Consider the following 18,568-nt stretch of genomic DNA (forward strand, 5'->3'; position numbering starts at 1 on the left):
GCCCAGTACAAAGACAAGCTATTTAATGTTCAAACTGATTAACGTTATTGTGTTTTTGTAAATTTACACTCCTCCTGAATTTGATGCCTCCTACATGATCCGAAAACACTGGGAGCATGTTTACCTCCGTGATACATCGTCTTTTCTTTTAACCACAGTCAGTAACTGTTTGAAAGTGAAATTCTTCCTCATTCTTGCCTCACGTATGACTTCAGGTGCTCAACAGTCTGGAGCCTTTGTTGTTGTATTTTGCACTTCATACTGTACTAAACATTTTCAGTGGGAGACAGGTCTGGACTGCAGGCAGGTCAGTCTAGTACCCGAACTCTTTCATGATGAAGACATGCTGTTGTAACACGTGCAGAATGTGTCTCGGCATTGTCTTGCTGAAATAAGCAGGGACGTCTCTGAAAAACACATTGTCTGGTACCTTTCAGCATTACTGGGCCTTCACAGATGTGACAGTTACCCATGATGCCATGGGCACTAATACACCCCTACACCGTCATGGATGCTGGTTTTTGAAATTAGCGCTGGTAATAATCTGGATGGTCCTTTGATTTCCAAAAACAATCTGAAATGTGGACTTTTCAGGCCACAGAACACTTTTCCAATCTCCATTAAGGCTTATATATGCCGCCTTTACGTACGAAAATAGATATATACATTTTAAATGTTGTAACCGTCTCTGCCCACAAATGGTCATGTGTTTACGTTGGCATGGATATCAAGCAATACATCCACTAGAGTCAACCCCAAAGAAGAAGAGTCAGAAATTTCTGTCGACAACAAACATGGCAAAGCTGGAGCAAGTTATAACAATGTTCCTCTTGGAAAAAGTGGAGGCAAAGTCATAGATAGAGGTGGTCTGTGACGATGAAATACATCACCGTGTCTGAACAGAGAATTTTTTCACTGCCTGATTGACAACACACAATACTTTAGAATTTTAAAACTTCTTGAACTGTTGGCTACACCATCACACTGCCCTCACAAGAATCCTTCAGCTCCTTAAACAGTTTTTAAAGCAGCATTGGCTGAGGGGTCAAAGGTCACAGGCATTTGATGTTGGTTTTTAACCTTGCCCCTTATGTGCAGAGATTTCCTCTGATTCTCTGAGTCTTTTAAAGATATTGTGGATTGTAAATGGTAAAGTCCCTAAAGTTTTGTTTTGAGAGACTTTGTTCTTAAACTGTTAATAGTGATTCTTGCTCCATTCTGACTTTTGAATTACTGAGCGTTTTTCATACCCAAAGTGTTTTTTGAGCATTCCACAACTTTCAAGTCTTTTGTTGCCTCTATCCCAACTTTCTGAAACATGTATTTTTCGAAAACACAGAGTTTATCAGTTTGAACATCAAATAACATATTGTATTCAATTGAATACAAATCGAAAAGTGTTTGCAAATTAGCGCATTATGTTTTTTATTTTACACAATGACCTACCAACTGAATTGGAGTTGTAAAATAAATATTTAACAAGTTTTATCCATTTAGATATTATACATTTATCCAAAATATCTACATGCCACAGGTCAAAGTTAAAACTAAATATATTGTTTTATACTAAAATTTATTCATGAATACTACAGAAGAAAAGATGATGAAAGCAGCATCTCTTCAGGCTTGTTGTGCTAATCTTTTGTCCACAAGGGGGCGTCTCTGATCAACAATCAGCACCTCTGCTCCTTGATGGTGCAGCAGAGACCTTCAGATCAAGCTGAGCTCATTACGGCCACATGGCTTCACCAGTGCTGCTGTCCTTCTCCAGCAGCCTGTCTGAACACAGAGTGACTGTGAACACATCTTTCACTGAGCGGGGACACCTCCTAACATATGCTGTCAGAAACAGGATGTCTGAGAAACAGATGTCTGCACATTCTGCTGTTTTTGTTGGTGTTAAACATTAGTTCTTATTTCAGTTTATTTAGTTCTTGGTTTTATTGCTTTTATTTATTTATTTTTGAAATAAAAGTCAGAGAGGTTTATTTGGTGGCTAAATCTGTTATGATCTTATACTTGAGATTTTACAGCAGCCAAAAAAGTATCAGCCTCAAAAGATGATCAGTTTGGCCCCTCTTCAGTTTTGTGTCTTGAAATAATCATAAATAACATTAGGAAATCAATTTGCAACATGCGCTCCTCTTTTCATACTTTTATCATCATAAATATCAAACAGGCAAATGTCTGAGGGCCCCTAAAACCTCCAGACTTACTGTGTGTGAACTGGAATGTGCTGTTGTGTTTATACATCTGTTATAGTAAACTTCTAATAATTCATTTGAAAAGCTATTTGGGACAAGTTACAAAAAGTCATGCGTTAAAAATCATAAGTAAAATTACAACGTTTTTAAAAAGTTTTATTCATATATTACTGGATTATTATTACTGATTTATCAATGTGTAAGTGGGATTTTACTATTGGAGCCAGCTGAAGTGGAGCAAATTTTAATAACTTTATATAATTTTGGGAAGTTCAAACTCTAACAGTGCAAAATCCTTAATGTTATAGAGACAATTCTGCTAGACAGTAAAAAAGAGCTGACTCTATATTGAAATAAGTATAAGGGACATCACTGCATAAGAATGTTGAAAAATGAAACTCAGATAGTTTCATTTCTAAGTGAAATGAAACTTAATGTGAATTAAAACCTAGATAGTTCTTTGCACTTATTGATTTGCATCAGAATCAAGTTGGAATATTTTTACTTTTCTGGTGATTTTCAGCACATTTTGAACAAATAAATGGTTAGTACTTAATTTAAGACTAAACTAAAATGACTTCATATGAAGGAAATTACAGCAATGAACAAGTTCATCATAATTTCAAAGGTGAACATAATGTATGTTTTGTATGAAAAATCTCTGTATTATTATCTTATATTAGTGAAGTAACGAACGTTCTTAAAGGGCTAGTTCACCCAAAATCAAATAAACACATTTTCCCTCTGGTCTGTAGTTCTATCTATCCATCTAGATCAGTGTAGTATATATCAGTGTAATATAGTAATAGTGAAACGAAGTACATTTTGAAAACATTCACGATTCCATTTACAAAACAGATAATGAACAGCCTGAGACATCTTAGGAAAAATAAGACCAATTTCAACAACATGTCTCAGTTTTTCCACATTCAGTCAAGCCACCGTCATTACATGTGCATCACGATTTACAGATCACAGTAGATCTACAAAGGCACAACGTTTAGTGTTTTGCATTTTACTTTCAAACAACTTGTCAGGATCTAGAAATTCTTTAAATTTTCCAGACATTTGCACTCCTGTGTAGTGATGCTAGCATCACCACACAGCACCGAATTAGTGGAAGCTGATGATGTAGACGTTATCTCCTGCAATGAGTTTCCACTGATATTGTTTTAAGATAAGAAGTCAGATGCAGGTTATTTTGTACTGAAGCTGCTAATTGATCATACTTTAGTGCAATATTTTGAATACCTTTTAAAAGCATTTGTTTCCCTCCTGTAGTGTTCACTTTTCATGTTCTTTACTTCAGATTGCAGTAGCAGCAATACATGAACACATTGCTATATGCAAGAAATATACTTACCTCTATGCAGAAGGCCAGAGACTGGAAATTCTGTTTTCTCTGATTTGAAGTATAGTGACAATTTTCAACCACAGAAAGTGTAATTATGAAGATAGGTCATCTTGGGCTCCAAGTAAAGCTAGTAAAATTTCCTGTATACAAATATGGCATTGATATTCATCATATGAAACATTTTTTATGAGGATTTGTCAAGCAGTTTCGTTGTTGCCGTTTGTTTTTGTTTGGATTTTGAGGGTAATGTAAGCCCCAGAATCTTATTTTGCTCCATCCCCCTTTGTTTCATGATACTTTCTGCATTTCAACCTTGTACAACTATTTATGCACTTCTAGTATTTGCTACTTACTTACATAATTTTACCATAAACATGACCTAAAAAGGGGTTTTGGGGCCCCTGAGATCAAATGGCCCCAGACTGGAGGAGCTCAGTATGAATTTGTAATAGCTCAAGGTATGGGCTAACAGGAAATAATAGTGGGGAAAAAAGGTACAGAAAATATCCTGAAGGGTGGACCTGGCTCCCGAACTATCATAGTATTTTCAGAGTAGCTGTATTATGGTCGATGTAGAGACGCCTCTGAAGCAGCATTTTACATGAAGTAGTCTTGTCACTGTTTAACTTGCTCCTGGAGCCTGGCACTCTTATCTTCATGAGTTCATCAATAACCCCAAGCGGACAAATCAGGATGTTAAGTGCATTTTACTGAAACACTGGGATTAATGACTTCTCTGAACTACTTTTTTTCTACCATAGAATTTTTTTTCTCAGCACCACAAGCAGAGTAACATTTAGTTCCACTACATTTGAGAGAAGGCACACATCTCTACAGCTGATAACGTCTGCAGTTCACACCAAAACTATCCAGATGGATAAATACCACTACAGGCCAGAGGAAAGAAAATGTGCATATTTGATTTGGGAATGAACTGCTCCTTTTAAATAAATGTAAAGTAAAATATTTTCTCCTGTAAAGTACTAGGACGAGAGTATCAGTCGCACATAATAGGAAAAATCAAGTAGGAATCAAGTACAAGTATCAGAAGATGTGCAGGATTTCAGTAAATTTATTTAGTTAGATTCTACGATTGCTATAGCACAGTATCACTTGATGTGGGTCCTGTTTTAAAAAGTCTTACAAGTTTAAGATTTTGGATTTATTTGTGGTCTTTACATGTGATAAAGACAATTCGTCAGAAACAAGCCAGTTTGCAATATATGAACAGAATCAGACTGACCACTATTAACAGTTCACAAGTGATCAGACTCGAGTTAAAGTTTTGTTTGGTTTTTTTTTTTTGATTATTTTTTGGGCTTTTTGCCTTTATTGTGATAGGACAGCTGAAGATATGACAGGACAGGGGATGACACGCATTTGTTTTCAGTTCATTCAAGTTCCATTCCAGTGGATTTGCTTGTTTCTGTTTAGTTTTTATTAGTTTCAGTATTAATTTTTTACTTTAGCATTAGTAGTATTAGTAGTATTTTTTTTATACATTGTCAGTGGCGTGATTTTGGGACATTAAGCACAGGTATTTCAATACAAACAACACTTTGTATGTAGACATTCCAGTGTCAAACACACAAAAGCCACCTCATAATTGCTGTGTTGACAAATTTGACCAAATTGACACAGATTAAAACTAAAGACATTTCGTGAAAAGCACACAATATCAGTCAAGTTAGTTTTTATTTTTCAATTAACTTATTTTTTTTTTTCACATCTAGTTTTATTTAACTGCAATAACCTTTGATCAGACAACAGAAATGCGAAACATAACACCACACAAAGGACACAGAATTCTTCATGAAAATTTGACATTTTAATGGAAACTAAAATTGTGAACACTGGAGGTTTTTTCTTTTTTTTTTTTTAATTGACTCTATTACATTGTTTGGAATTTGAGGGTTATTATCATGCTTTAAAAAAAAGAACATTGTAATGTGACACTTCTGTTAAATTCAAAACAAAAAATTTAAATAAATCAGACTGCTCACGTAAAAACTTAAATGTCAACCTGTAAGACATTTGAGAAAGAAATGCTATTGCCTCATATTTTTAGGGGGGCAAGAGATGTAAAAGTGATAAAACGAGGAGCAGATCAAAAAAAAGATAAGAGAAAAGAAAAGCATCAACAAGCACAACAGCCATTTGAGATGACACAGAGAAACAGAACGAAAAGATGACTCGGCACAACATTATCGCCTTTTTTTTTTTTTTTCATGACTGAATCCAAGTAAAGACACATGTTGCCCTTGTTAACTCCCCATGTGTGGAATCATAAACACTGTACCTCTCAGGTGTCATTGAATAAAACAGAAAAAAAAGCCCCCTAAATTAAAACATTTCCACGAGAGGCAATGACAGTTTAAAGGAGGGACAGTTTTTAAGTCGAGCACAAACACCAAGTCCAGCATTTCCCATTACAGACGATTGATTACTGGATGAAGAAGCAGCACTTTCGGTATTTGTTTTATCTTTTTTTTTTTTTTTTTTTTAAGATCTCTCCTCTCTTTCTCTCTCTCACACACTGTGTAATAACACGCTCAAAGTGACATTCAGCTGCTACAGTAGTGACTTCTCTTCACTAAGAACACTCCTCCAAACCCAGCACGATGTCAGGAAGCTGGTTATGACATCATCAACAACGTCCCCGGTCTGTGCGTTTTGCCATTCAGTAGCTGAATATCTGAGTAGTGTACCTTTGGCGAAAGCAGATTCAGAGTTGTTGAACTGCACATTAATACCTCACTCTCCCCTCACAACATGATCAACATCACTACAAATAAAAAATATATTAAGAGGAACTCTGGGATGCAGTGGATTTCAATGCTCATCACTCCATCACAACTATTTGAAGACATGAATTAAAGTAATTTGTATAAAATCTGCTGGAAAATACGTCAAATATATTAACATTGGTGCTATTGGGGAGGGGATAGGTCTATATCAGCTTAAATCAGTAACTAAATTATCTAAAACTCATCAAAAATGAGACATCTTGGTTTTCTGTATCATTTATTCCTTTTTAGTCTCATCCTACTTGTGCATCTATGGATAAATTAGGTTATAATAACTCAAAAATAAAACACTTTTTAAAAACATATGTTAAAACATCAGTTTGTTAAATCAGTTCAAATCAAATTATGTGCTACTTCAGACATTAACTTGACAATGGACTGCCATGAGTGTACACCAGCAAGCAAGTTGTCATCCATCCCATTCAAACTGATTTTGGCTTTTAGGTGACACAGTATTTTGAACAAAGCCATGAAATTTTCAAAACCTACAAAAAAAACAAAAAAAAACAAAAACCCAACAACAACAACAAAAAAAACACACAAACACAAAATGCTCATTGCTTTCAGCCACGTCCATGTCTCGCTCAAAAGAAAGAAATTAGGATTAGCTGTGAGAAACTTTGACAGCATTGCAAATGTTACAAAAAGGAGAAAAAAATGGCACGGATATATGCTGGAAGCAGATTTTAAACAATCAAAATTGCTGTAAAAGTATATTTTTTTCACACAGGCACCTGAACATGAAACAACTGGGGGGCTGGGAATGGGGGGGGGATTGTGAAATATACGAGGAACTTGCATATAATCGGAAGAACTCGCTATGCACACCAAACTCACAACCTGGAAGCCTGCGTCAGCATCCTTGAGGTGATTGCACATCCTGAGGGGGGGTGAAAATATAAAACTCCACATGATCAGGCTTTTCTGTCTCAACACACCGACAGACAGTCACTCAAACACCCACCAGCCCCACCCCCACCATCACTGATTAACCATCTACTCAGCTTCAAGAACCAGTTTTTGGTTTGCAGGCTACAGTGCTAAATAATAGTTCTATCTTTAATAAATGCATATTCAACATAGCCTTTTTGCTGTATTAAGTGCTTGAAATAGAGGGACCTTGGGGTGGGAGGATGGGAGATTCTCTGATTTCCCTGTACAGGACCATCCTCTCAAAAAACAAGACAAAGAAAATACTTTAAAAAGGTCGTAAGACTACAGTAACATCACATACTACTCATTTTGATCACCCTGTTTTACATTTAGAAGCCTACAGATGCATCACTGTCCACTGATAATGCTTTAAATTTGGCATTTACCGTTTGAGAACCTGATTATGTCACTTTGTCTGTGGATTATCAGCAATCAGAGGAAATTAAATTGCAAGTTTTGTGTAACTTTATGACAGACTGAATGTCAACTTCCACAAGCACAGAAAAAAAACAACAACATAAAATTCTAAATGCTAACGGGCAATATCTCTTCAAATACCCTCCTAATTAACCAGATCCGACACAATTGTTCTTATTCAGAGGGCAGCGTATGATAATACACTCATCCATCACACGCTGTACAATGGAAGCCAAAACAAAAGCGTTTTAAATACCAGAGAGCTGACTTGAGATTAGACGTGGAAGTTGAATGTCAAGACAACCGGCTGCAGATACAACTTCGACCCTCTCTGCGCAAGAGCCGCAGTGCCGCCTAATCAGGACACAGTGGAAACAAGTGTACTTGAAAAAGCTCCGATTGTAGCTACCCCACAGAAACACCACTGATGTTCAGCAAGAATAAATCGAGAGGTGCTTCACTATGAACAGATGAGGGAGGAAAATCAACTACCAAAGATTGCAAGAAGATTATAGTCTAGTTTACAGAGAAAACGCATGGAGCAATGTGCTTTTTTTTTTTTTTAAAAAAAAGGGGAAATAACAGGAAAACTGATTTTCAGAGCCCAAAATAATCAATGACAGCACCGTGCATGCCATGACGGTTTTCCTCATACGCAATTATTTGGTGTTTTGTCACATCATATGAGACTCTATATAATAGGACTCCAATTCAACATTTTCCAATTTCAAACATTACATGACAGGGGCCATTTGGCAAAAAAAAAAAAAACAATATTTAACATAGTCATGGCTTTATCAACACTACCTGAGTTACATTTAATAATTCTGTATTTATCAACTTATTTTTTTTTTCTGAAAAGTAACAGCCCAGAGCCATTCTTTCAAGGAGTTATTTCTTGTCAGTACATATAGATCTCTCTAGTAATTAAAAGATAAAAGCAATTAGTTTACATAAAGTGCTATTAATCCACACATTAACCAAATCATATATCTTCTAACAGAGAAGAAACTCAGACAGTTTCTTCATATGTTGAATAAACCAATCCTGATTTGGAGATGGTGATGAAAAGTGATGTCACAGCTGGCCAAGTTAGCAGTTAGCAAAATTTGGGCTCCCTAGACTTAATTAGATCTTTCAACATGAGCTCTTTTGGAAAAACAAAAAAAAAAAAAAAACACTTCAAGAATTTGTGCAACAAACTAAAAACATTTTTTAGACATTTTTTTGAACAAACAAACTGCAGGCCACACCAGCATCTTGGGTGATGATTTTTGTAGCTCCATATAACCCATTTCACACACTGTATGGATCACACGGTGTTATTGCACACTGGTTTGCAAATGTAAAATGTTATCCACAGTAAAACATAATAGTACACCTCATCTTCACATTTCAACACAGTCTGACAAAGTGGCTAGTCGGGGGAACTTAGATTAGTATTGCAATTGTTGTTGTGTTACTGTTATCTTTGTGTGGTGATGAAGAGTGACCTCTGACTCGTCCATTTCCACCAGTAAACATGCAAGAAATACAATGCCATAAGACAGAAAAGTAAAGTCCCAGAAAACAACAAAAATATACGTCATAAAATGCGACATGTTCCTTTGAGGAGAGGAATTTTACAGCTTTTATCACCGACATGAATAAAGATGGACAAATGGATCTCTACTTCCTCCCACTGTACAAAAATTAAGCCAAAATATCCTGAATACAACTCATCTTGATCTGGTGACGACATTTGGAGCCGGAGTCTACACAACAGTGATCAGGCTTTCGAGTTCCCACCCACAACACTGGGTGACTCAATCGCAAGCAGGGCTCAGCTGTCAATCATGTTTTATGATTTATAGCATCAGATGACAATTTAAAACCAAACTGATCAGAAAAATGCACACTTTGGCATTTTATGTAGTTCTTATCATGCCGATGTTTGTTAAACACCACCATTGGGAAAAATTATTTAACATGTACTTTGACGTTTTAGTCCATGTTCCATCTGCTAACATGGAGGATTTCTGGCCTCCACTGCAGCCAGCCACCAGGGAGAGATAGAGATGTTTTGACTTCACTTCTAGGGAGCTCTTATGTTGTCCATTTCTATGTATGTCAGTGTTTTTTTACAGACAGAAATGCAGGCAAAATAACCTGAACAGACATCCTGAGTCTTGCTGCTGAACAAATAGCACAAAACGCAGAAGACCTAATTTGTAGCAATGTTTCTTGCTTAACAATTTGCCACTCATTTAACTCAGGATTCATATATGAGAGTATATGAATCTGAATTTAAGAATAGACTGCACTGACCTCAGAACCATCTGCACAAAATGTATAAAAATCTTTAAGATGAAAAGGTTTTGCCTTTAACGGAGACCTGATTTGAAAATGTTTAGCACACCTGTTATAAGCAATGAAACGAAGGGGCGTAGCTTTCCTTCAAATGGGGCACTTCTGTACCTGTGCTCTGGGGAAGGGGGGGGTCACACTGCAGTGCGGATAACACTCATCATCAGACAAAACAGTATAAAAGAAAAAGCAAGCATCTAATTTCTGGGCTATGATTTCCCCTAAAAAGGATTTTTAAGACAAGGTTCTCCCTTCCTGGTTGGGGCCTCACCTGTGAGCTTCCACTTAACTTACAGTTTAACTCCAAAGATCTTTAGTCCACAACTTCAAGGCATTCTTTTCAAAGTGTGTTCTCCTTTCTTCCACGATTAATTCAAGCTTGCACACAGATGTGTATGTATAACGTCTAACATATCTACAATGAACTCATTTGAATGCGTGAAGAAAGAAAATGACTGAGGCATCCCATAGTCAGACTTTGACGGCTGCCGCAGTTCAACAGGATAAAGGCTTAGGGAGGTGCAATCCATGACACCTTCCTTTGTTGAACTCCCGAACGTCATCCTAAAGAGCCATGAGACAAACGACCATCACAGCTCCAAAGTCGCAGGGGTCCAGTTGTCATGTCAGAGAGGCGACGGTTGACTCCTCTAATGTCCCTCCAGAGTGTGTGTGCGCGTTTGTCTGATGCCCCCAAAGAATTCTGTTATTCCACCCGAGATTCCAAGGAAAATCTGTCATGCTATACTATCAATGTTTTCACAGTTGTCACTTTATCTGTCCGACAGGATTTATGATTTCCAAGGTAGATAACTGCAGCACCCAGAAGAGACGAAGGTAAGTACTGTAGACAATCTACCTCACTGGTCAGGTCCATCCTTGGTCTCATCATAAACCACTACTCTTTTTGGATCTACAGAAGAGGGGGAAGGAAGGAGGCAAAGGGTTAGAATACTCAACATATCACTTTCAGAACACCAGCAACACACAATCCTGACTTAAACCTAAATTTGGACAGTTTTGGAATATTTTATTTAGGCTATTGCTTCTCTGATTGCTACTTTACTTAACATTTGAGAACTTTGGCTAATTTTGTTAAATGAAAAACAGGTTTTGTTTACGGGTGTCCCGATCCGATATTGATATCGGTCCGATATCAGCCAAAAAATGAGTATCGGATTTTATCGGACTGCATCTAAAATCTCAGATATAAGCGCTCCAATAGGCAGTCCATTTTCCGCTCCAGCACTTCTATCCATAGGTGACTCTGGTTGCTGACTATTGTTCTCTGTTTGAGTAACATCACTTAGTCAAGCCTTTTCTAACATTCTACACTACAAAATAAGTAATAAAAGTATGTATGATTCGTGCTGATATCGAATCGGATCGATATCGGTATTGGTCAATACTCAAGGCTGCAATATCAGTATCGTATTGGAAGTGAAAAAGTTGTATCGGGACGTCCCTAGTTTTGTTGCTTATATTTCTTGAATACCATTTTCGCAACAAAATTTGCACATATATTCAGGTTTTTAAAATGCGGCTAAACCAGCTAAAAATAGGCCATTGACCCGTTCTCACTGGTAGAAGACGAGTTTGCCTTTCTTGTTTGTTTTTTTCCCTGATATGCACTGGAAAGCCGAGTGTCAACTCATGTCTGTGCAGGAGAGCAGAGAAAAAGAAGTGTTTAGATGTCTCCATGTTCAACACTTTTATAGCTTCTGACTGAAACTCTGTGGTTTGAAGTTTTGTTTTTGTACTTTAAGGTATCTCCTTTAATTTGCTGTTTCATGTTCATCTTCAGCTGGAGAGGAGGATTACTGCAGAAGAAAATAAAACATAATAATGAAAGGTTTTAGATAATATATCAGAGGACTTTAATTGTGAATTAGAGGAAATTATTGTGTTTATCCACTGTGTTACAGCCACTTGACTCAAGACAAGCTTATTATTGGTTTAAATACACACTTTCAAGTAGGTGAAAACTCTGTTGTGCTGAGCTGATGCACTGAGCCAAACCAAATTGAGCCAAGCAGCACATGTGTATGAGAAAGGAAATGAGTCGTCGCAAAAGTTATCGACAGATGTGACAAGCCTTCTCTGACTCTGCTGAAGAGCGGCAAAAATCAGCATGTCATGTTCATGAGCTCATGTCTGGAACCTCTGTGTTTTGATGCTGACCATATGCCACAGGTGTTGCAAAAGCAACGTGGTTTTGAAGAAAAACATATTCTGGCAGCTGGATATGATACAAATTCTTCAAGTAATGGCTCTCACAAATTATTAATTGAGGGAAATTAAAAGCTAAGTTGTTGTGTTTCTATAAAGTTACACAACATTTGGATCACAGCCAAAAAAAATGCACTTGGTTCTGTAGATTTATGACAGTAACGTCAGGCCTGGCCTCCCCACCATTATGAATGCTGCAAAAATAAGATATTTCATTAAATGTTTTTCTCATTTTTATAATGCGTTTTTACATCTCTACGTCTAGTTTTTGTTGAGAAAACTGAACTTAAGATTTCTAAAAAAATAGAGGTTAGGAAAAAGTGAAAATTTACCTTGTTTTTGCAAGTTGAAAATGAATTCCATTTCTGTTGAAGGAAAAAACACATTATTTCAGTACCTGCATTATTTGGTCATGTAGAATATTTTCAGAAAATGCAATACTGATCTATATTAAAAAAATAAATTGTGCTTAAGCATACATTGTAATCCTTAACATGTTCATAAAACAAAACCCTGGTCTTAACACTACAGCAGTTTTACAGCAAGAGCCATTCAATATATTTACATTCTGATATTAGTTTTCTTTGTTAGTGGCAGAGTCCACTATTCCCACACTGGATTCAAATTGTCTTCCCATGCACAAGAGATTCACAGAAACAATGCAGCATGTAATCCTGCGTTACGGTTTGTAATCTTATGCCATCAATATCAGCCTCACTAATCAGAGTTGTATTGAGTTACTGTTAACAGAAAGTGACATTTCCTAATGCTTCACAGTGAAGGCATTCAACTGACAAAACAGAAGGTGGCTTTTACTGTGAAGCAGTTATAAAAGAAGCAATGTATTTGTGGGTTTGTTTGGTATCACTGTAAACAGATAAACAATTTGCTCCTACATTGTATTTCTGACGAAGTAGCTGCTCAGGAAGTGTTTGCTGTAGCATTAAACCACACTATTACCACCAAATCAAACAGGAATTGAACTCCAGCATTACAATTTAAATGGTTACACAAATTAGTTTGATAAATAGTCAAAATTACCTTTAGTGTGATAAGTGACAGCAGCTTTAATGTCAAAGGACCCCCAGCTACACTTCCTGCCAATGTCTTTAGAGTGGGTCTGTTCTTTAGATGAGCCAAACAACAGAGTGGTTAGCTGGCCCTGCGCAGGCTTAGCACCGTTGTCTTTACTGGGGGCCGACACAGCAGAACCTGCACCCTTGCCCTCAGCTTTTGTCTTTTCCTGGCCACATGGCTGCAGCTTGTTCTCCTCCTCACTCATCACACAAGCAGGAGAACAAGCATTAGACACATTGCAAGGGCCACAAGTCCTTTTCTCAGGGTCTTGAGCCAAAGTGCCAGGCTCTAAGAATGATGGGCTAATGTCAAAGCAGGGCTGGGCAGCCTTGCCTGCAACAGCCTGACCCTCGCTTTGAGGTGTGACCACAGTAGTCTTGTCCTCTGCAGGCACCTGGCCACTTCCTCCTTCTGGCCCCAGGTTGGGCTCATTGATGAAGGAAAGCCCCCACTGATTCTGGAAGATATCTCCCAGGGCTTTCTGATTTGTCTGAGCAGCCGGTGGGTCAAGGTGACGAGCACTAGGGAGCACAGGTTGCATATTTAAAGGGTAAATTAAAAGAGTACACTTTCTAAGCTCATATGCTTCTCCGTCTACAGGACTTGTTGTAGAGCTACAGTTACTTTCCAAAGGAGATGCTACATTCTCGCCACTTGGGATAGATGGGGCTGGTGGAATACTACTAGCAGCAGGAGCAAAGAAGGTACCCACTGGGCAGCCGTTTCCATTTCCAGAAACAGGACCATTAGTAAAGCTAGCTGAGGTGATAGTTTTCATAGCAGACATAGGAACCTGTGACAGTCTAACAGGAGGAGGCAGTGCCTCTCCTCCACCTTGAGCTACTTTGTTGAGGTTTTCTTTTACTTTACTTGCATAACTGATCTTGGGAACAATTTTAGCACTGCTATTGTCCACAGGAAATACTGGAGGGGGCTTGAACAAAGTCCATGAGTCCTCTTTTGAAGGTGAGGAAAGCTTGGCTTTGTGCCTTTCCTCAGTCTTTTTACCAAAGGTGCCAACCGCTTTGCCATCAGAGTTCTTCCTCTGAGATTCACCCATTGAAGCCTCTGATGCGACAGCTCGTCTACCTGCAGACTGAGATTCTACTTTATGGGCGGCTCTAAAGCCCTCCAGTCTGGATGTCACTCCCTTCTCAGTTGTCTCAAGATTAAAAGCCCCATGCTCCTGTGTAGTGTTGCCTTGCTGCATGTCTTTCTCCTTCTCTCTTATGACATTATCAGTGTTCTTGGCATTGTTACATCTGGCCTTGCGTTTCTTCGGAGTAGTATATCCACCTTCGGAGCCGCTGCCATCATTGTCCTTGCTAGAATAGCCATTTGTAATTAAGCCACAGTTTACAACGCCATTTTGAAGCAACACAGTGTCTTTCTTATCCAAAGATTGGCCCTCATGATGATTCAAATCCAGGGCCTTTTCCTTGTCATTTTTAAGGTCCATATTCTTCTTATGGTCCAGTCCTTTGCTGCTCACTTTTGGAACAGGCGTGTACAGCTTTTGTGTCGACTTCTGCTTCACATTTGTGTTACTGGTGTGTCTGTTACCATTGCTGTTGGGGGGATGCGACATGCCAACAGTATCAGACAGGTGTGTATTCTTCTCCCCCTCCTCCTCACTGATGTTTACTTTTTTATTGCCTGAAAGGGGAAACAAAATCATTTTATACGGAAATGATAGAACACCTCAATCATTATTTCATAAATTGCAGAAAACTGCTTTAACTGTAAGAAAATTTACATATCATTGTGTCAATTCAGTCAACCTTTCCCACTTACAGAAAATAAAATTTGAAAATAGCTTACATAAACCATTTTGGGGTACTACAACAAACATTTTCATTATCCAAATTGCAATATAGCTAAGTGCAATATCCAAATTACAGATGCTGCATTTTTTTGATGAATGAAAAATGTGTGATAAAACAGCATTATGATGAAGAACTGTGGTGATGCAGAGATGCCCTGGCTACAAATCTTGTTTTCCATATGTAAGAAAATATGTGTGTTTAGTATAGATGCGATGCCAACAAGTGTTTTTTTGTTTGTTTGTTTGTTTTTCCCCCTCAGTGAAAATGAAAACTGTGATTCAGAAATTATCATCCCCCCCTAATTCTGAATCAGGTTGCAATTGTAATATCTATCAAAATAATTGCAATATGATTTTTTTCTCACTGCCACTTTTGTGCAACCCTAGCATGTATAATGAAATGAGAAAAAATTATTAAACTGCTATATAATCTAGTATGCAAATCATATTCAAAGGCAATTCACATATGAATTATCCACATTTAAATCACATTTATCATTTAAAATGGTCTGATATCCACAGGTTTAAACTGGTGTTTCCTATGGAAATCACAACTACGCTGCATGAAAGGGATAACTGTCCATTTACGTCATTCATACTTGACTGATCAGAAAAGATATGGTATCACCGTTGTTATTCACGTAAAGAATGATGTCAGAGTTAATATTGTTGTCCAGCAACTTGAATCCCAAGCAGTGAGACAGACAGCATAGGCATCTGACAAGTAGGAATGGGTACAATAGAGCACCCGTTACAGCTTACCAATGCCAACATTTATCGATCCTCTTACTGATTCTACTCCGCATAATTTGGTGGGGGGAAAAAAGGCATGACATGAAAACACAAAAGATGTGAAATGATTCAACAGTTTCCAGATTATGACTTGTTTGAAAAAATAAGTCAAATTGAGTAAAACTGTTTCCTGAGTTATTGCAATTAGCTGCACTGTCATCAAATTTAGTACAGGGTAAGAACCGTGGGCCCACACTTTAACATTATATTTTAACACATTTTGACATTCAGCCCTGTCAACTGTTAATGAAACATTAAACACTTATAGCAGTACAGTTTGACCAGAAACCTAGCAATATTTGGGAAGTCAATATTTCAGTATTGACCTGTCAAGAACCACTACCCATTCAGTGCCAGTTTTCAATACCCATGGCTTCTGACATGAAGAATATATTTGTGCCATGACTGGGTGCTCACTTAACAAGTTATGGACATATATTATCTTTTATCACTGTTTGCTGATTCAATTTCATGACGATATATGATCTGACAACAAAGACAAGTTGTTGCTAGGTATAGAAGAAGGGCTCCAGCAGCATTTGTGAGATTCATTTGGACTGGCAGTGAACCATAAATAGGTCTATGCATTGCACAGAGGCATGGGAACTGCTGTGTCAACGTGGGGCTTCCCACTAAATGGTGCTGCCCCTCATGTCTGTGGGCACAGCTTCTACATAGAGCCTCGCTTCTCTTGCTATACAGAGGCATGTTCTCGCCTATTTGCAAGCAAACGTGTTGACATAACTGCCAGCAAACGTGAAGCATATCCTCGGAATGGCTGTTCTGCTGCAGCAAACCATATCTTTATAATCGAGTTGCTGCGTGGCTTCACGTTGACTGGACAACATGCAACAGGCCTGTCAGAGAAGGCTAGCGTTAGCTAATGTCAACTAGCCAACGGCTCGTTCGGCGTTAACACGCCCTAGCACCATAAGATATTTTTGCCATTAGATAGCTGCCAAAAGTAGCGACCCAAGTAGGGAAACGACAATGATGACATGCCAGTGTCGTAAGTTATCGTGGTCGTACATAAAATCCTAACTAGCCAGGTAAGTGTAGCATTAGCTCGCAGTGATAGTCTAACATGGCCGACAGGAAATGGCAGCTCAGAACATTCCAGTGGAGCCGGCTCGTTTTCCTAAACTGGACACAAGCATGCTGAAATGAATAAGATAAAGCTTTGACTACTGGTGACGGAAACTCGCCGTGCACACATATCAATCAATGCATTTACAACTCATAGCGACACAGATGGATTTTCTGAAATGATTTGGATGCATTTGCAAAAGAAAAATGGGTGTTGAAACCGGCGCACAAGGTCAATTCCCGATATGTCAAAGCACCACTAGCGACAACTGTCACGCAACGTCAGCTAGCCATCTAGCTAAGTTAGCTCACTTAACGGTGGGTTTCTGCCTTGACAGTAGCCAAGTATCGGTCTTATATGCAAGCAACTCACCAGTCGTAACCGTCTTCAGCTATTCAGGGCAACAGCATATATTCTGAATAAAAAGCTAGCTAGCAGACTGAGCCCCAAAATCACGGTAGAGTTAACATTAGTTAGCAAATGCTAGACGGCTCGTTGACATTAGCTGAGTAAGGCTAGCAAGCGTTAGCTTCACTTTTCCGGATGGCCCAACCTGTTTTCTTCGTCTGCGTTTCCTGATGCTGGCGCTGGAAGTGGCTCTGATCATGTTTTAGACAAGTTGTATGTTGAATAGAGTTTCTGTCCTCTCCGTGGTGGTGATATTGCCTGTCTTGTGCCCGATCTTTGGGCTGTTCCTCCATTGAAGTGTAGAATGTCGGACTTGTTCTACCAATATGTTAGCTCACTGGGTAAGTAGAGAACAGTCCAATCACTACCAGTGTAAAACGGAAGCTATTTGAAGCCTCTGTAAACGTCAGCAGTAAACGTCTAAAAATGGCTCTGTTTTGGGTGGTCACCGACACTAAATTCCACATCTCGCATTTGGGCTGCAGCGAATATTTTGCAAGGCTTTTCAAATTTTGGCAGATGTTTATAGTGTGACTCCACACCAAAGTAACGGACAAGTCATTAAAAACATCTTTTCAGGGGAGGCAATAACGGGGTGGGGTTCGTGCATGAACTAAAATCATATGACCGGAGGCGCTGCCACGTCTCCAGCCAGTGGACACTTTGGTGGAGGGTCCCGGGGAGACAAACCCCCACTCCCAAAATGGAAAACCAACTTTTTGCAAATTCAGTTTCTCTGTCCTCAAACACTCCTAATTCATTTGCAAGTATTTCACCACACGTGGAATTAATAGATAGAAGGTTCCTGTTGATGTTTTTGCCAAAAGTAGCAGAAATATATATTACATTTACAATGTAAGTGCACAAATGAGCAATGTATCTTCCACCAGGAATCCCTTTTTGTTGGTATTCATGAGAGAACCAGGCTGTAGTCTACTGCAAATCACTAAAGTATATGAAAAAGAAAAAAGCAAAAAGCTCCTGATCATTGTTGATGCTTTTATTTTATGATTAGAAAATCTCTTTCTTTTTTTTTTAGTTTCATTTCATTTAGATTGCTGATTTTACTGTGTATTTTCTGATACCACT

The 18,568-nt window shown here is 38.3% G+C and overlaps 1 protein-coding gene across 1 annotated transcript; it reads right to left on the reverse strand.

Annotated features, from left to right (window-relative positions):
• Positions 1-9,971: 9,971 nt before the first annotated feature.
• On the reverse strand, positions 9,972-17,972 carry nufip2 (nuclear FMR1 interacting protein 2). Its single transcript, XM_084730915.1, has 4 exons — positions 17,625-17,972; positions 13,332-15,023; positions 12,623-12,655; positions 9,972-10,974 (listed from the first exon to the last, which is right to left on the reverse strand). Exons 1-4 carry the CDS (start codon positions 17,770-17,772, stop codon positions 10,922-10,924), a joined length of 1,926 nt encoding a protein of 641 aa, XP_084587041.1. The 5' UTR covers positions 17,773-17,972; the 3' UTR covers positions 9,972-10,921.
• Between the last annotated feature and the right edge of the window lie 596 nt (positions 17,973-18,568).

Source organism: Lutjanus erythropterus, chromosome 11 (genome assembly GCF_056507025.1).
Source record: "Lutjanus erythropterus isolate fLutEry1 chromosome 11, fLutEry1.hap2, whole genome shotgun sequence".
Taxonomy (NCBI): Eukaryota; Metazoa; Chordata; class Actinopteri; order Lutjaniformes; family Lutjanidae; genus Lutjanus; species Lutjanus erythropterus.